The sequence below is a fragment of the Emys orbicularis genome, chromosome 2, assembly GCF_028017835.1.
Source record: "Emys orbicularis isolate rEmyOrb1 chromosome 2, rEmyOrb1.hap1, whole genome shotgun sequence".
NCBI classification, from domain to species: Eukaryota; Metazoa; Chordata; order Testudines; family Emydidae; genus Emys; species Emys orbicularis.
Window position 1 is genome coordinate 48,911,596 of NC_088684.1, and position 20,382 is coordinate 48,931,977.

Sequence of the window (20,382 nt, forward strand, 5' to 3'; positions counted from 1 at the left end):
TGTTGCCAAGAAGGCAAACAGCATATTTGGCTGCATTAGTAGAAGCACTGCCAGCAGATGGAGGGAAGTGATTATTCCCCACTATTCGGCACTGGTGAGGCCACATCTGGAATACTGCGTCCACTACAGAAAGGATGTGGACAAATTGCATCCCCATGAGCCAGGTCAAAACAACTCCACTCACACAGAGGAACTGGCTCTTTGACGGGAGAATGGAGACAAAGAAGCCTTTTTAAGAATCTTGTTAACATATCACTGGAAAAAAAATGATCTTCCATGAATGGACGGATGAAATGCTGAAAATCGCCACTAGGAGCACACTCACTGAGCTAAATGCAAGGCTCGATGACCGAATATGCAGCAAGTACTCCAAGATGTCCTGGATAGAGGTCAGCATCAGCTTAACTCTGCAGGCCAATTCATTTTGCAGAATAGGTGATTCTGGTAAAGGGCTTTCTACTTTTTAATAGTACCTGTTGAATGGCCACTGATAACACACTTCCTCCTCATTCAACCACAAAGCAGCCACCCAGTGAGATGCAGGGAACTGAATGCAAGATGCAACCATGATTCTACATGATGTCTGGATGGCGAGGAAGGGATATGGGAGGCTGAACTGACAGCGTGGGAAGGTCAGAGAACCAACACTGCCTCAGCCATGCCTGGTGAATGAGGATAAGCTTTGTCCCAATCCACTTTTAGCTTGAGGATGACTTTTGGAATCAGTATTGGAGGAAAAGGGTACAGAAGAACCGACTGCCAGCTGAGATGGAAGGTGTTGGTCAGGGAGTCTGGACTGAGAAGGACAGCATTTCCTATTGTCCCTTGTAGCAAACAGGTCGATCCTCAGAATGCCCCAACCTGCAAAGATGACCCGCAAGACACTCATCTTTGGGGACCACTCGTGATTCAGGGAAAAATTCCTGCGAGATGATTTTGGGCCCCGGGCAAGTGATCAGCCATCAGGGTGATACTCTCCTCAAGGCAGAACTACCACAACCTGATCGCCTCTTGGCAGAGCATCCTGAAGTGAGTTACCCCTGGCCTGTTCACATAATATATCAGAGTGATATTGTTGGTAAGTATGTGAACCACTGAGTCTCTGGTGTGGTTCAGAAAGGCCCAGCAAGCCTCATAGATGGCCTGAAGCTCCAGTACGTTAATATGCAGTGAGGCCTCCTGCTCCAACCATAGACCCTGAACTTTCAGCAACCCCAGATGTGCTCCCCAGCCCATCAGGGAGAGGTCAGTGACCAAAAGGCAGCACCATGTACTGAAAATGGCACTCCACCACAATGAATTGGAGGAATGTTTTGTGGCTCAACAAAATCGCCACATGAAAACAGGCATTCTGAAGGTCCAAGGCAGCAAAACAGTCAGTCATTCTGAGACAATGTGGGGAGGACAGTTGATAGGGTGACCATTCAGAACCTCACGTACCTGATATGTTTGTTGAGACTGTGAAGGTCAAGAATGGGTCTTAGCCCTCCTTTGGATTTGGGAAGCAGAAAGTACTGGGAATAGAAGTCCTGATGCCAGTGTTCTGGAGGAACTTCCTCCACCAAAGCCAGCAGAGAGTGGACCCGCTCAAGAAGTATCTCATGGGAGGGGTCCCTGAAGAGGGATGGAGAGGGAGGGTGGGAATGAGGAGTGGAGAGGAACTGGATAGCATAGCATGATCTAATAATGCTTAAGACACAGCTGTTGGTTGTGATTGAGCCCCATAAAAGCGAGCCAACCTGTCCCTGAACAGAAGTGGGGTAAAGGGAGTGACGACTGGACCACTGCTCTGAAAAAAGGAGTCAAAATGGGCACTTAGGAGATACTGTGGGAAGGCGTGTTGACTGGCCGAACCCCGACCCAAATGCCTCCTACTCTGGGACCTATGCACCTTTCTGGGTTCCCGCTGACTTGTGGGAGGAAAAGGCTGTCCAAGGATGCATTGCGGACAGTATTGCTGCTGCTATTGGCCACCATGTGGTGCCTTTGCACTGCCAGTATATACTCTCCCAAGGGACGCAAGGCAGCCTAGAATCCTTGAAGGAATGCAGAGTCTCGGCTGCATTGTCCAAAAATAGCATCCAGCTATTCAAACGGTAAATCCTCAATAGCATGGTGCACATCAGGAGCAATGCCTGAATTCTGCCATCAGGGCACCTTCTTCATGGTCACCATAGAGGCCATAACTCTGACCGAAGCGTCCACGATGTCTTGTGCAGATTGCAACAGTGTCTTGGCCACCAAGCTGCCCTCTGTGATGGATGTCCGAAATTCCTCTCTGCTGGTGTCAGGTAGTTGGTCGGCAAACTTAAAACACCATCGTCCAATTTACAAGATTGTATTTGGACAATGCCTGCTGATTTGTAATCTGCATTTTCAGGGAGGAGAAGGTGTAGATCTTCCTAACCACTAAATCCATCATTTTAGAGTCCTTGCCCTTAGGTGTGGACTTAAATTTGCCCTACTGGGCTCTATCATTCACCATGATTACAATCACAGAATTTGGGACCAGATGGAAAAGCCTTCAAATCCCTGCACCAGGACAAAACAGAGTTTCTGCCACTTGCTTCGCAGTATGCAGTACTGAAGCCAAAATGATACAAGGAACCTTTGAAGGCTCTAGGAGCGCATCACAGGAAGGGACACTCTCCAAGGAGCTGATAGCTACAGGATATCCAACAATTTATGGGTATTCTCCTTCAGAAACTCTGTCTGAATGCCCACAGACATGCTGCAACAGGTCCTGGTAGGCCTTGAAATCCTCAGGCACTGAAAGAGAGGAAGAACCAGGCACTGCTGAATCGTCCGGGGACGATGAAGAGGTGGTTAATTGGGCCAAAGCCAAATCCTGCTCCTCAACAGTTGGAAGTGGAAAGGACAACTCCATCGGCCCCACAGGGAGAAAACTCACTGGTACCTTAGCCTGCGGTGGATCATCAGTCCCCACCACAGACCTGCCTGGTGATCTCACCTTAGAACAAGATGAAGAGTGCAATCTCTGTGACAGATTCCATGGAGGCCCCTGGGCATAAGGACAGCATTGGTGACCAGTAGGCACCAGGCCAGGGCCCCCCGTCCTGACTGCAAGCTGAGTGCCAATCTTGATATCCAGGGTGCTCCATAAATGTGAGCTAGGTGATGGAAAGTGGGAGGAGGAAGATCCCGATCTCAATACTGAGCAGCCTCGGGTTTCCAGGGATAAAGGTGGACCTAGTCCTGAGGGGACGAGTAATGAATCTGATTTATCCATTGCCCAAAACGAAGGAGGGACTGGCGCCAATGGCGGAAATGGTAGCGCCGGCATTCACTATGCCCCCCACTGTTCCCAGAGCCAGGTACCAAAGTAGCTAACAGCGAGCTGCCACGGTAACATCGGCGGGGCTGAATGCAATGGTGCCACGGAGTTTCCCAGTCCCAAGGAAATCCCTTATGCCAAGGCCGACACCCACTCCACTTCTGCAAACTGCAGAAGGAGAATAGTGGGGTGTGGTGCAGACAGACACAAGGGTTCAGCAGCCCACCCAGCCAACAGCACTATAAACGATGTAGCCCTCGCAAAATCCTGGACCAACAGGTGTTGGGATGGAAAAACAGCGGAGGTCCATTGCCGCCAGCGTGGAAATAAAGCTTTCTACCAAACAAGTCCAGCCTCCTCGAGTCCTTATTCTTACAAGTGGGAGCGGGCTGGCCTTGGCGCTCCTTGTGGTTGACTGCCTCAACCACCAGGGAGTTGGGGGCGGGGTGAGTTCAGAGATATTTGTGCCCCTTGGCAGGCACAAAATATTTCCGCTCTGCCCTCTTAGAGATGGGGGGTAAGGAAGACGGGGTCTGCCACAGGGAAGTGGAGATTTTCACCACCCCTTCATGGAGAGGGAGGGCCACCCTAGCTGGCGCCGTGGCTCAGAGGACATCAAAGAGGGAGTCCGATGGCTCCTCCACCTCTTCAGCCTGTAAATTGAGGCTTGAGGCCACCCTTTTCAGGAGCTCCTGGTGGGCTTTTGTGTCCTCCTGGGGAACAGGAGGAGGCGGCGCCATGATGGCCTCATCTGGGGAGGATGAGGATGAAGGTGCGGTGCTTTGCATTCCCACCGGTGACGCAGTCCCCAGCACCTGGTCCGCTTCTGAATGCGGGGCCGGGGAGAAGTGCTCCGTTGACCTCCTCCTGGGGGATTGAGAGAGGGAAGCTGACAGTCTGTCTGAGGCCCCGGCTACAAAGCGAGCCACCTGTGGGGTTTGTGTCGGGGCCCATGGGGTCCACTGGTACCAGGGCGCTGGCCAGGGAGCCTGGTGCCATTGCATTTGCTGCAGCACCATCGGAGCGGGCTGTCCCATCGGACTCATCTGGTCCACTGACTGCTGGCTCCAAGGGGAGGCTGGGCTGGTGCACAAACGACCACTATCCAGGGATAGGGATGAGGAGTGGTGCCGTGAGCGGTGCTGGGCCCAAGACCATGAGTCCGGTGTAGAGAAGCATGAGTACCGTCATGAGGATCTGCGGCGGCCGGTTGCCGGCAATCTATGCCTGGGGCTGCGGGAGCGGTGCTGTGCTGTGCTTGGGACCTCGACCGAGATGAAGAGAGTGAGCGGCGTCAACATCAGTACTGCGAGGGGCTACGGCGGCTTCTCGGAGTTGGTGACCTCCGGTGCCGTCGGTCCCAGTCCCGGTGGGGCGTGCTCTAGCTTTGAGGCCTGCGCTCCCTAGATGCGGAGCAGTGCCTCGAGTCCCTGTTGCTCGACACCCAGCTAGACAATCAGATGGGGGTCGGCAGAAACCGGTGCTGGCTACAAGCGGGGTGGTCACTCGGCGAAGAGCGGCGTCAGGATCCTTCCTGTGACGTGAGCGGTACCGCCCAGGTGGCGACTGCGGTGGTCCAAGCGCCGGTTTGCCTCTGGACCGGGGAGCCGCTGGGATCGGTGCAGCCGGTACCGGAAGAGACATTACGTCTCGAGCCGCCTGCAGGGCCTCCGGCGTGGAGGCCACCTGTATGTGGCCACTGGCATCCGGGGAGGTCGGCTCAAAGTGGGCTGGGTTACTCCGTTCTACCTGAGTCGGAGGCCGCGAGGCAGAGGGGGATCGAGAGCTGCCCAGCGCAGGTCTAAGCTCGCCCCCAGCCTTGTCCCGGTGTCTTGACGTAGATGATCGCTTCTTCATCTTCTTAGAGCGTCCCATGGATGGGGAGCGGTGCCGGCTGGTGGAAGGCACCGCTGGGTCGCCGCGCACTGATGCTACGGTGCTCGGTGCTGACTCAGAGCGGCACAGCAATGTCGGGGTCAGGGCCAACTCCATCAATATGGCTTAGAGCTGTATATCCCGCTCCTTCTTAGTATGGGGCTTAAACTATCTTTTTTTGCAGCAGTCGCTGACATGGGTTTCTCCATGACCGCGTAAGCAACTGGTGTGCGGGTCACTTATGGGCATAGGCTGTTTACAAGTGCCACACAACTTAAAGCCCAGGGCACGAGGCATGCCCTGACCAGGACGCAGTTATTAGAGGCTCTTCTACTTTACTATTATTATAGGTTTATATATTTTTTTACTTTTAGAACTACAGGTACTAACTATCTACAGAACTAAACAACAGTCCAAATGGGGAAGGCTACAGCGAAGAGCTGGAGTACAGCAGTTCCGAAGCACAGTCACTGGCGGCAAGAAGGAACTGGGGGTGGGGGGAGCGCACAGGACCCCTTATACCGCGCCATGGTGGCGCCACTCCAGGGGTCGCTAGGAGCGCTCTCCTACGGGTACTGCTAAGGGAAAAACTTCCAGCACCGGTGCATGTGGCGAGCATGCACACCTACTGTGGAATGCACATGAGCGACCACTCGAAGAAGAACTAAGGAGGGTTGAGGCGGCGCTCCTTCACGTAGCCCATGGTGGGGCTATGATCACAAGATGCAAGCACCACCTCCTAGGGGTACGGCTCGGCAAAATTCTTCAGCTCCGGTGCACTGGGTGTACACACACATAAATGGAATACACGGCTGCATCTACTCAAAGAAGAACATGTCACTCCTTCCTCCCTGTCTAAAACCATTAGCCTATTGACTAGTAATGTCATGTCCATTTGTTATTTGTACTGCAATAGCTTTTGGGAACACTATTCAAGAATCAGGGGCCCACTATACTAGGTGCTGTACAGATACACAATGAAGAAACAGTCCCTCTCCTGAACAGCTCTCAAGGTAGGTTCTTGTTATCCATTCCCAATCTTTTTATACCACAACCCCAATTCCTTTGTGTCTGCAGAGGACTGTTTGACTGGAATCAAGGCAAGTAATCATGGCTGGTTTGAGAGATGCTGGATGGCAGTAGTTTCTGGTGGTGGGTGGGTGCTCTGTGATAGATGGGAGGTGCTGGGTACTAGAGATGATGGAGGTGCTGGGTTGAAGTGGCACCTGGTAAAGGAGTCAGGGGGTGAGGAGGCAGCAGCTGAGGACTGCTGGCCAAGTGGAATTAAGGGTGGTGTTTTATCTCCTACTCTCTACCCTGACATCACAGTCTGCTCCATGAAAATGCCACTTAAATATGGTGAAGAACTAGCTGAATTCTGTGACTGGCAGGGTCCAGGTAATCAGCTCCTTCTCATCTTCAAATATTGCTTCTTTGGAGAAGAGCTTAGTGTGTGCAGACTGGGGAGAAGGTTAAAAAAAAGAATAGCTGAACATGGGACTTAGCAGTAAGGAGCAGAGCTTTTCATTACATCCTCTTAATTCACTGCCTCTGGATCTAGCAACCACCAAGTTTTGGCAATTTGCTATGATACCTCCCTCATCAGACCACTATCTAGTGGCAGTGGCTGGGGGTCCTGACCCAGTTTGATAGAAAATATATTTATATTTTAACAGTACATTATAGGTATCTGATTCATGATGACCTTTTCATTAATAAATCCATATACCATATAGTCAATTCTTCCTTAGAATATCAAAATGTTAACAATAAAGACATAAAACAATATAAATCCTCACCTCCAACTCCTTTTCATCAAAATACTGTAGCCACTGAAGGGGAACAACTTCATTAAAACCATCAAGGAAAGCTTTGGTTTGTTCTCTTACTCCCCGAGAAAAACGCCATTCTGCCATTAGGCTGGGGGGAAAAAAAGAAATTTTAGAGAAAAGAATTAATGTGTTGGGAGGGTTACCCCTTTTATACATATTAGGGTCTGATTCTACTCTCTCTGACACTGAGGTAACTCCACAAACTACAATGGAGTTACTACTGATTTAAACCAGTATAATAGAGCAAAATCAGGTCCACAATGTTATAAACACTAACTTCAGAGCAGTATCTTGATCCTGAGTTCCTTTCCCTATCCAAAGTTATACTCTATATTACTGCTAGTCTGCAATCTGAACTATCAATGTTTCAAGTGCTGTGCTGCCACCCTTCAGGATGAAAACTCTTAATAGAAAAGGACACTATCCATCTGTTTAGAAACAACATTTGAGCTACTTCAAAATTACTATAATCTTGGTGTGCAGATGGTCTCCATTAATTATGAAAAAATACTTTTTTCCCAAAAAAAGTATTATAGGCAGATCTGATAATTCCCCAGAAGTTCAGTCTGCCCAACACTTCCCATTACAAGACCCTGTTTTCAGTTGCTTTTAACTTAGTCAAACTGCAGATATCTTCCATTCAGGATGTCTGCCTCATGCTGTTTTATTTTTGTGGAGGGGAGGAGAAGCTGAAATAGTCTATCTTTTCCAAATGCAATGATTAGGGGGAAATCCATTGTTTAGCCAATGTTAATTAAAAAACATACAACCATTTAATTGAGAAACTTCAAGCTTTGGAGCAGGGATTTTATATCTAGCAGGAGCGGGGGGAGGAGAATCACTCTGGTTTCGGAGGTGGCTTTTGTTATCCCCATGAAAATTTGCTAAATTAAGCCAAGTTAAGAACCTCTAAAAATCTCATTTCACACATGCTCAGAGACTTGTTAGTTTGACAGAAAAAAAATCTCTGAAGAGTGTCTGCCTGAGTGTGCTCCAGAACTTTTAAGCTCCAATGTGCTGGTTGGACTACGCATGTGTCATCCCCACAAAGCAACTTAGCGTGCTCCAGCCCAGGACTGCAGAACTGAGCAGGGTTTTCCCTGCAACTGCTCCTCCCAGCTGCTGGGGGTTGCTGTTGAGTTGAACACAGTAACTGAGCAGGTGACACTGTGCTGTGCTCTTAGTACTCCCTGTGCTGGCATCCAGGTAATGAGAGGGAGAATGAAGCAACAGCTACACTGGAACGCACAATTTGGGGAGTAGGGGGTTGTATAGATGGATGGACAAGGAGAGAAGGAGCTGCAGGACATGGGTGGCACAGCATCAGAGGAAGGAGAACTTGAGACTGTGGGGGGAACAGATGGGGCAAATAGGTGTAGAGGAGGAGAGGGATGTTAGTTAAAGTAGGGGAGGTTTAATAGAAGCAGGGGGAAGAGGGCTTCATAGAATCATAGAATACCAGGGTTGGAAGGGATCTCGGGAAGGTCATCTAGTCCAACCCCATGCTCAAAGCAGGACCAATCCCCAGACAGATTTTTGTCCCAGATCCCTAAATGGCCCCCTCAAGGATTGAACTCACAACCCTGGGTTTAGCAGGCCAATGCTCAAACCACAGAGCTATCCTTCCCCCCACCCACTTGGATAGGATCAGAGGGAGAGAAGGGCAGAAGTTTGGGTGGGCAGCTAAGAACAGAGAGACAGAGACAGGAAAGGGTTACAGGGGCAGAAGGGCCTATAACTAGGGCTCTGTGTTTGTCACAGAGATCGTGGAAGTCACGGATTCTGTGACTTTCTGTGACCTCCGTGACTTCTGCAGAAGCCAGTGTGGCTGACCCCAGGACCACCCAAGCAGCTGGCTCCCAGGCCAGCTGCTCAGGTGGTCCCAGGGACAGTCACACTGGCCATTGCTGGAGTGGCTCTACAGCAAGTCATTGGAGCAGCCCCAGGGCCAGCCACACCAGCCGCTGCTCAGTCGGCCCCAGGCAGCGGTCGCTGGGCGGCCGGAGCAGCTGCTGCTCCTGGAAACTGGTCCCGCTGGCCCCCCCGGGTTGCCCCGCCCCCCCAGCAACAGGCTCCCCCAGATTGGCTGCCCCCCAAGATTTAGTCAGGGGTATTTATAGTACAAGTCATGGACAGGTCACGGGGCTGTGATTTTTTGTTTATTGCCCGTGACCCGTCCATGATTTATACTAAAAATACCGACGACTAAACCATAGCCTTACCTATACCACTGGAGCACATTGCTCTATTAAACCTGGATTTGAATCCAGGAGTGCTCAAGTCTTTACATTTCTTTACTGTCAGAGAACAGCTGTGAACTCACTGTCAAAATGCGTCTCTCCCCCACACACACACACTTGAATTTGAAACCCTAAAGTGTTTTTAAACTATTTTAATGTAACTTGTATACAGTTCATATTATATACCCAGGCACTCTATAGTCTACTCAGGTCATGAGTCACTAGGAAATTAAAAAACAAAACAAAAAAAAATATGCTATTTGGTAAGATATACAAAGTTATCATGTGTGAACTCTCCATTCAGTAAAGCTCTCCAAGACTGTATACAGAAGAAAGGGGAAAAAGCAAACAGGCTGGCTTCTGCTTCTTAAATACGTAGTGAAAAACAGTCATACATTTGCTAAATAAACACTGACTAAAGCAACAAAAGAAAATTAAAAAAATATTTGGCATTCTTTTAAACTCCTATACAGTAACTCCTCGCTTAACGTTGTAGTTATGTTCCTGAAAAATGCGACTTTAAGCAAAACTATGTTAAACAAATTCAATTTCCCCATAAGAATTAATGTAAATGGAGGGGTTAGGTTCCAGGGAAAAGTTTTTCCACCAGACAAAAGACTATATTATAAATTTTAAACAAACAATTTAATACTGTACACAGCAATGATGATTGTGAAGCTTGGTTGAGGTGGTAAAGTCAGAGGATGGGATATTTCCCAGGGAATGCCTTACTGCTAAATGATGACCTAGCACTCGGTTGAGCCCTCAAGGGTTAACACATTGTTGTTAATGTAGCCTCATACTCTACAAGGCAGCACAAATGGAGGGAGGGGAGACAGCATGGGAGACAGAGACACACACTCTGTGTGTGTGGGCGAGAGAGAGATGTGCATTGCCCCTTTAAGTACGGTGACCCCACTCTAAGTACATTGCCTTTTTAAGTAGATCAGCAAGTTGAGACAGCAGCTGCTACCAGCAAGCTTCCTCCGTCCTAAGCCCTATCATGTGTCCCCCTTGCTCTATGGAGATGGGGTAAATGGGGGGCAGGAGCAGGGGGGAGGGGGACACCCGGACATTAGCCCCCCTCTTCCCACCCCAGCACAGAAAGCAGGAGGCTCCCGGGAGCAGCTCCAAGGCAGGAGCAGCACATGGCAGTGGGGGAAGGGACAGCTGAACTGCTGGCAATTGATAGCCTGCTGGGAGGCTGCCGCACAGGGAACTTAGGGAAGTGGGGAGCTGATAGGGGGGCTGCCAGTCCACCCTGGTTCCAAGTCGCCACCAGCTAGCTGCAACGGGCTGCTTTTTCTGCAAGTAGTGGACAAAGCAGGCGGCTGCCAAACAATGTTATAAGGGAGCATTGCACAACTTTAAACAAGCATGTTCCCTAATTGATCAGCAATGTAACAACGAAACAACATTAACCAGGACAACTTTAAGTGAGGAGTTACTGTAATTGCCTACCCAATGTATTCTTCTTTGTTGTCCTCAGTTACCAAGATATTTGAGCCTCCTGATTTCAGTTCATGAGAAGTAACTTTTCCCAAAAGTTCCATGTCAACACAAAAGTACATTTCTAAATTACACTCTTCAATGTTGTTGTCCCTGTGGAAAGAAACAAGCAGAAGAAAAATCAAACAAATATAAACATTTAACTATTTTTTTGAACTATAACATCTGAAAAAAAAAAAATCTACAAACCTTATCCAAATTAGGGAATTATAAAATTCAGTATCAATAGATTCCAAATCTTTAATAGTAAGTTTCTTACTTAGCATGCGCTTGTAGAATGGCAGAGAAAAACCCGTGTCAATAAATTTGCCATGAAACAATGCCTGTAGAGGGGAGGAAGAAAAAAGTTTAAATGACAATTGCTTCAACTCATTTTTGCATGGCTCAAGGAATCTTTCAGAAAAGAAGTTACGTAAATAGATGAAAAAAAATTGCCCACCAAGAGTAGCAATTAGATGTCTCAAAAAAGACTCATAAAATGGCAAGTATAAAGAAATGAATATAAATTTTTTGATAGATATTTGGTTTGGCAATGATTCTTTATAATTACATAAGTTGTAAATTCTTAGGTATATTATTTTCCTATGTAACAGTAAGCCTGACAGAAAACATCTGTCATTTCTTCATAAGCTGTATTGGCATGTGTGCTTAAAACCAATTGTCACTTGATGCTCCTAAGGTACTACTGCTCTATCTAGAAAAAAATATATATATTAATATCACAGCACGTAAACAAGATTTTTAAAACTGAATCACTGAAATGCTCCTGGAAGAGATTCCTCATAGGTCAATTAAACAGACTTTGGTAATGTGACTCTCTGATTGAAATCTTTTTACTGTCATCCCTATTTTCTGAGTGTGTGTGCGCACATATGCGTCTGCACGCACACAGCATCTGCTCTGGTTATTAATTCTATTTGTTCTTTACATAGCAATAACGATGTGCTAAGCACTTTACAAACATAAAAGAACACAATCTCTCTTCTGTGAAACCCTCAGTTTTGCTCAGTTCTGATCCACTACATTTTACTCACTAAGATGATTCATTTTAAATTGAGTTGCTTATATTTACTTGGCACTGAGAGAACGCTCTTAAAAAAAAAAAAAAAAAAAAAAAAAGCAGTTGGGATTTCATTACTGATGCTCTCTGGACCTGCCAGAAGGCTAAAAACTACATTTCAACTTATGCAGACTTTTAAAAAGTATTCATCCTATTATTACATGCCTGAGAAATTAAGTTTTGATGAATATTTCACTACTCACTTCAAATAGATTTTAATTACAAATTACTTGCCTTTAAATATCTGTCAGCTCTTACCTTTGACCTTGTTTCTTTTTATTTTCCGCTCCTACAATCTGCCAATGATCCCCACCTTATTATCCCTAATATCTCTTCTCACAAATGTCTGCATTTCTTTCAGAGTGACTCTTACGTTTGGAGTGGCCTTCAAAAATGGTATGCTCTACCGTTACCTCATTCAAATCACTTCTAACAAAGTACTTTTGCACCACAACCTACCAAGCCAGAAATGTTTAATTTCAGGGGGAAAAACCTAACAATTAAGTAGACTGCCATCTTGGATTAGTATCTATATATTACAGGTGGGACTGGTAGCGCTACCTATTATTAAGGTTGCCTCACATTTCCCACTATTAGACACTGTTTTCAGTTGCGTTAACTTTGCCAAGCAAGCACCTCTCAGGTTGCTTACTTGGCCTTGTGTAGGTATGCATTGTTCAGATTTCTCAAGTAGCAGTGGTGACCAAGAGTGTCCACTTTGTGGTCATCAGTGATTCCAAGCCTTTATCTTTGGTTTGAACTTAGTTTGATTCTTGCACACAAAATAATACACTCTGAATCCGAGGTATGAGGAATTACAAGGATTGCTTTCATTACCCTAATCAGAACATTGTATGCTATAGTTGGTCACATCTGGTGCACTTCAGAACAGATAGTGGCATGTAGAGGAGGGAGACAGACTGACAGGGAGCCCAATCCTGAAGAGTGGAGACTGAGATGGTGTGGGAAATGAAAATGGGACTGGGACCAGGAGACAACGGTATGGAAAAGACAGGACTGGGACAGGGACTTGAAGGAGATGGGACAGAAGGGTTCCAGCACAGGGGGCCTGTACACATAGGTCTGTGACTACTAGGACATACTCCCCTTCACAGCCTAGAACGGAAGCCAAGTTTTTTGAGTCTCACCATTCCTCTGCTGTTAGCAAATACTTGTGAATTCCACTGGCACACATCTCTCTCTCTAGTGCTTTTCCACTTAGAGAATGATAACCTACTATTGCTATCAGTTATACCATTAGCTCAAGTACCAGAGGTCTTTATGGGGTATGATGCCAGATGGAATTTGCTTTCTTTGAAAACCTATGAAATTACACAACCAACCCACCTCTGCCCGCAAAAAAAAATAAAAAAAAAATCTTATATTGAAAGAACATTAAGATCGCAAAGTCAAGCCCTCAAAATTTAGGAAATGACAGAGTTAAGACTACCTGTGCAAACTTAATTCAGCCATATGTATTATGACAGAGTTTTAAAAAACACATTCTTTTCCACAGCATCCCTGCCTCATTTACGGAATGGGTAGTTATTCAATCATTCTTTTTACCCTTCACATGTGCTGCAAGGCCCTAAGCCTTATTTATCTAACACCATTCAAACCATGTATGGAATACAAAATTGTTTATTTCCTCCAATATATTTTTATGGTGCTCTCACCCAAAGTTTCAGAGTGCTTCAGGGCACTAATGAACTTATCTACACAAAACTCTTGTGAAATCAAATGATAATTTCCCCATTTTATGCCTAGAGAATTGAGGGACAGATAGATTAAAGCCCAAACTGTCAAACATGTCCACTAATTTTGGGTGCTTAACTTCAGACACCTAGAGCCTGATTTTTTTTAAAGAGTACGTTTTAAATATTCAAAGCAGAGCTCTACTTGACTTTAGTTGCTGTTGTGAGCGCTCAACATTTCTCCAAATCTGGACCCAGATGTCTTGCACTGGACACTCAAAGCATGAAGAATACACTATTAGTGACCACCTGTGAAAATTCTGGTTTTAAGCAACATGCCATCCATTACAAAAGAACTTTAATGACATAGTCAGAAGTAGAATCTGTTTTTCCAGGATGGCATTTAAGTGCCTTCACCAGGAGACCACTGTGACATAGAGGTCATTGGTACCAACTGGCAAAGGATTCATTGTTATTTACAAGCCTGTCTCAGACATGACAAACTCACTACACCTAATACACTGCTTTCATGTATTTTTTCATAAAGGGTACCATGTGAAAGCTTGTAACTTACTCAATCATTGGGAGGTGTGGGTACAGGTAATATTTAAGGAATAATGTAACTATACTGAAAATTATGCCCATATGATCTTGGAGTGAAAGTGAGTCACCAGGGAATAATGCATCTTGTGATGGCCCATTTACGTAGAAGGGAGTTGTCACGCCTCTCTGCCTAACATATTGTCTCGATTGTCTACCTTTGGACCAACTCAAAAAGGCAATGGAAAACCATCAAAGACAAAATATAACATTGAAAGCACGTAAAAAGGAAAAGGAAAAATACAACAGTAAGGGAATCGCTCTGTCTATGAATAAAGACAAAAGACTGATTTAGTATACTACATGGTGGAGAGAAAGACACTCTGGATCCAGGTCGCGTTTCATGATTTTGTTTTATATGTAATCATCTGTTTACATCACTCGCACTTGTTTCCATTTGAAGCTATTCTTTCCTAAATCAATTTTATTTTGTTTGCTATCACTGAACTCAAGTGCTGTGTGTAATACAGGAGCAGTGGGCTAAGGCAAAACTGGTAAATTGGGGTACACTTCTTTCTTTGGGAACAAACGATCTGGGATTTTTTTGGGTATCCAGTAATCAGCGGCTGGATACCACAGGGTGACACTGTGAAGGGACTCTGGGCTTAAGCAAGGCAGGGCTGGTATAGCCCAGAGAAGAGTGCTTGAGTAGCTGACAGGCTAGTTGCGTTAGGGAGCTAACACCCAGCTGGTACAAGCAGGACTCCCTCACGCTGGAGGTAGGTGCCAACAAGGTAATTCACAGCCCTAAAAGCCCCAAGAAGCATCACAAGCAGCTTTTCTTTTCCTGAACTCCCCTGTCTCATTCACTATATGTCTTCAAGCTTCTACAGCAAATGAATCAGGGTCCTACAGACAATAGCCTCATTTACTATACAACCCTGATTCAGCCCCACAGCACTGTCCCACCCTCTGCCCTGAATGAGGCAAGGATCATGTAGAAAAAAAGTAGCAGGGGATCATGTAATTATAATACATACACACAAGGGTACTGAATTAGCCATTTTTAAATCAGCAGGTCTGGATAATTTGCGTCAAAGAGTTTTAAAGGAGACGGCTGAAGAGCTTGCTGGACCATAAATGCTGGCTTCCAATAAGTCTTCGAACACAGGGTACGTTCCAGAAGACTGGAAGAAAGCTAAAGTTGTGCAAGTATTTAAAAAGAGTAAATGGGATTACCTGGATAATTATATGCCTCTCAGTCTGACAACGAACCTGAGTAAGATAATGAAGCAGCTGATACCTGACTTGATTAATAAAGAATTCAAGGAGGGCAAATATAATTAATGCCATCAAACTAGGGTTATGGAAAAGATTGTGTCAAACTAACTTGATTTTTTTAAATAAGATTACAAGTTTCGCTGATAAAGATAATAGAGTTGATGCAATATACTTAGATTCCTGTAAAGCATCTAACTTGGTACCACACAACCATTTGATTAAAAAACTAGAATGATAGAAAATTAATATGGCACACATTTAATGGATTAAAAGCTGGCTAAGTGATCCCAAAATGTAATTGTAGATGAGCAATCATTGAACCGGTGTGTTTCTAGTAGGATCCAACTGTTCTTGGTCTTATGCTATTTAACGTATTTATCAATGACCTGGAAGAAAACAAAATTACTACTGATAAAATTTGCAGATGACACAAAAATTGGGAGAGTGGAAAAGAATGAGGACAGTCCACTAATACAGAGTGCTCTGGATCACTTGGTAAGCTGGAAGCAAGCAAATAATATGCATTTTAATACTGCTAAATGTAAATGTATACATCTAGGAACAAAGAATATAGACAATACTTACAGGATGAGGGACTCTATTCTGGGAAACTGAAAAAGATTTGTGGGCTGTGGTGGATAATCAGCTGAACACGAGCTCCTGTGGCTAAAAGGGTTAATGTGATCCTTGGATGAATAAACAGTGGAATCAGGAGTAGAGAGATTATTTTAGCTTTATATTGGCACTGCTGGAATACTGTGTCCAGTTCTGATGTCCACAATTCAAGAAGGTTGTTGATAAATTGAAGAGGGTTCAGAGAAGATCCATGAGAGTGATTAAAGGATTAGAAAGCCTCCACTATAGTGATAAATACAAGGAGCTCAATTATTTAGCTCAACAACGAGAAGATTAAGTGTTGACTTGATTACAGCCTGTGAGTACCTACATGGGGAATAAATATTTAATTATGGGCTCATCAATCTAGCAGAGGAAGATATAACACAATTCAATTGCTGGAAGTTGAAGCTAGACAAATTCAGACTGGAAATGTGGCATACATTTTTTAATAGTGAGGGTAATTAACCACTGGCACAATTTATCACAAGTCGTGATGGATTCTCAACCCTGGCAATTTTTAAATCAAGATTTGATTTTTTTTAAAAGATATGCTTTAAATATTATTTTGGGGAAGTTCTATGGCTGTGCTACACAGAAGGTCAGACCACATGATCACAATGGTCCCATCTCACCTTGGAATCTATGAAACCATGAAAACTAAGGTTGCACAGCCAATCTTAATTTTGACATTTTCTAATTTTTTTTGAGTGCTTGACTCTGCAACCATAACATTTTACTAGTGTTTTTGGATGGAAATTGAAAAAAAAACCTAAAACTAAAAAAAACACAACAGAAATTCTATCATGTGGAATCATTTAACCCCATGTCAGTTCATCAGTTGGGTTCAGACCTGTAGATCAACAGCAGACCTCTACTGCTTGAGCTAAAGGAATAAACAGCTGCTTACTACTACATGGACCGACACACAGGAGTTTGCCAGAGGGTTTCCCGGGTATTTGCTAATAGCAGAGAAATTTATGATTCAGGACTCTTGGTTCAGTTCAAGGATCTGTAAGGCATTGCATCTAGTATTATAGAGCCTTCCTCCTATGTGATCCACCCTGTCCTTCCCAGCAGAAAGCATGATGGTGATGTGGAAAGGAGGGCATGTCAATAGAGGAAGGGAAGGAGCATGGCAGAGAGAGCCTCCATTACAGCCAAATTTTCAGACATTAGGTGCATAAGTAGTTTTTGACTAGTCTTTTGTAAAAATTAAATTAATGTATACTTTTGCTGTAGCCTACATAGGTTGGAGAGTCTTCCTATGAAGATTTTGGACAGATTTCCAAAAAGATACTTATTTAGACAGCCAAATGAGGTATATGAAAAAAAAATCAAATCAACATTCTGTATCAAGTATCTGCATCAAACTTAGACTAACATTTTGACACTTCTTTTCTGCTCACAAACTTTATGATCATCCTCAGGAATCTTATGAATGTAAGAGAGTTATAGTTAATGAATGATCCTGGATCAACAGCCGTACATACTTAAGTCTCCTATTTAGCTAGAGCTGAAATAATCTTAGGGAAGAAATGTAAGAAGATACATATATTTTATTGTTTCTGTAACAAATTTAAAATTAACCAAAACAAAAAAATAACAACACTTTTAGAATTCAACTTACCATAGCAATAAAGCGCCCAATGAAACAGAAATATGAAAGATGATCTGGATTAATTGTTGATGCTGGATTTATCTGCAGACAGTAGTTGCTCTTGCCAGCATACTCAAATAGACAGTACATAGGGTTTAGAACTTCATGGGAAAGTAAGAAAAACCATTCTCTAAACAAAATAAAACAAAACAACAGAGATAATCCATAACAAATACAGATTTTTATCACAGCTTCCTACAAATGGATAAGCAAAATGGTTTAAACATGGGTAAACCAACAAAAATATTGTTCACAGAGCTGTATTGGAAAGAACATGATGCTTGGCATTGTATATGTACTACAAACAAAAAAGGCAATAAAAAAAATTAACATTAGAAAGTCAAGTTCTCAAAAGTTAGGAAATGTCAGAATTAAAGTTCCTGTGCAGCCTTAATTCAGCTCATTTCTGAGTCTGCATTATGATACAATCTTTAATTATATGACTACATATTATATTTTTTCCCCACCGGACCGGTGCCTCAATCAGTGTACAGGATAGACGGTGTTCATCAAATGAGCAAGTATTCAATATTTCATTTTTCCTCATAATTCAATGTGTGGCCCCATGCCTTATTTACTGCACACCATTCACACCCTATGCTGAATACATGGATCAGCCACTGAAGAGGAATGAGACACACACTTTGCCTGTGAGTTTCATAGCTATTGAGACTCAAAAAACTTCAGTTGTATTCCATGCTTTAGAAGGGCATTTTGGGGTACAGACCTTTTTGCCCTATCCCTACCCAGCCTGCCCTTCCCAACCCCTAGCATTTCGCTACCGCCACCATCCTGCCCCCTTCTGTTCCTTTCTGCCCTGCTCCTATCAACTCCCAGCCTGTCTCCCTAATTTCTCTGCTCCTAACCTCTATGCATTTAAGTAGCGCTGCTTCTTCCTCTTCCTCCTTCTCCTCCATACTGCCTGAATACCAGCAAGTGGAGTACTGAGAGCACAAGAAAAACACTTTCTGTTCTCATTTAAGGGTCCTGGCATCATAGTAGCTCACAGCTGTCAGGACAAGGAATTGCAAGGAAAGGAGAGGTTATTCACCTTGTGAAGTAACTGGAGTTCTTTAAAATGTGTGTCCCTTTGGATGTTCCACTTTAGGGACATGTGCCCCGGGCCTCTGATTGGAGATTTTTAGTAGCAGTGCCCGTTCTGCCCACACATGCACCCTACATATCCTTGTGCCCTGTACCAAACCTATATAGGGCTACACGGGTGAACTGCCCTCAGTTCCTTCTCTATTGCAAAACCCACAGAGGCAGCTCTGAAGCAGGGGAGGAGGGTGGGTTGCAGAGCACCCACAGGGATATGCATCTCAAAGAACTCCAGTTACTGCACAAGTTGAGTCACCGCTCCGTCTTCGAGTAGCGTCCCTGTGGATATTCCACTTTAGGTGACTCCTTAGCGGTAACCCTTTAAGGAGGTGGGAGTTTTGGAAGACAGTCTATCACTGAAGAAAGAACTGCATTGCCTACTGCTGCATCTGATCTTGCAGCATGAATTAGGGCATAGTGGTCAGAAAATGTGTGCACCAAGGACCATGTTGCTGCCCTGCAAATTTCAGTAACTGGAACGTCTTTGAATATAGATACAGACATAGCAGTAGAGTATCCAGTCACTCTTATTAGATATGTAACCTCATTGAAACCATAGTAGGCAATAATATATTCAGAGATCCACTTAAAAAGTCTGAGGGGAGATAGGTTTAAAGGAGCGCTTATCTGCAGTAGAAACAAAGTCTAGGGGTTTTCCTAAATGGTCTTGTCCTGTCCACATAAAAGGTTAAGGCCCGCTTAACATCCAGTATATGAAAAGCAGACTTTTGTGAAAACTGATGTGGTTTAGGAAAAATATACAAAAGGTGAATAGTTTGGCTGATGTAAAATTCAGAGGACGCTCTAGGTAAGAACTTAGGATGAAGTTGTAAAGACACTTTCTCCTTGGAGAATAAAGTAAAGGGAGGATCTGCCATTAGAGCCCTTTAAGCAGAAGTGATGGCCACCAAGGCGGCCATTTTCATAGACAGAAGTAGCAGTGAACACATAGCTAATGGCTTAGACAGTTCTATGAGATGGTTAAGAACCAGGTTAAGATCCCAAAGCCGCATAGGGGGTCTAATCTGCAGTAAAATCCGTGCCTGATGTCAGTACTGCGGGGGTGTGACGTTCCCCTGGTGTTATCTGGACCGGTGATCTGCTAGGTCACTCCAATCCTCGACTTTGGGAGTCAGCCTTACCCTGCTCTGCTGTGAGAACCCCCACTCCTGGGCTGTTCATGCACAGCCTCTGGCATGTAAGCTGCTTGGATTGTGCAACCAAATGATATTAGCCAATATCTCCAGTCCTAGACACAACCCTAGGAACCTCCGTCTTGCAGCGTCCAGTAATGCCTGCTGGACGCTGCAAGCTTATGAGTATCTGACACTCTTCAAACCAAACACACTGCTTCAGGTAGAATAAACACACAAATTTATAAACTATAAAAGATAGATTTTAAGTGATTATAAGTCAAAGCACAACAAGTCAGATTTGGTCAAATGAAATAAAAGCAAAATGCATTCTAAGCTGATCTTAACACTTTCAATGCCCTTACAAACTTAGATGCTTCTCACCTTCAGCCAGGCTCTCCCCTTTGATCAGCACTTCAGTCACTTAGTGATGGTGGTGTCTGTGAATCCTTAAGGCTATGAAGCCTCTTATCAGTTTTAATAGAAAACAGCAAGGGGCCTTCAAACAGGAGGTCTTGAAGAGAGGGTTACTCACCCTGTGCAGTAA

General features: G+C 44.6%; 1 protein-coding gene across 2 annotated transcripts in view; it reads right to left on the reverse strand.

Moving 5' to 3' along the window:
* The window catches only part of WWP1 (WW domain containing E3 ubiquitin protein ligase 1), a 115,890-nt gene that overhangs the window by 24,210 nt on the left and 71,298 nt on the right, over positions 1–20,382 (reverse strand). For both annotated transcript variants that reach the window (XM_065399876.1, XM_065399877.1), the window contains exons 16-19: positions 17,572–17,731; positions 10,941–11,074; positions 10,704–10,844; positions 6,970–7,090 (exon numbers count right to left, since the gene is read on the reverse strand). In XM_065399876.1, coding sequence (XP_065255948.1) covers positions 6,970–7,090; positions 10,704–10,844; positions 10,941–11,074; positions 17,572–17,731 — 556 coding nt within the window. The remainder of the gene's footprint in view (positions 1–6,969; positions 7,091–10,703; positions 10,845–10,940; positions 11,075–17,571; positions 17,732–20,382) is intronic.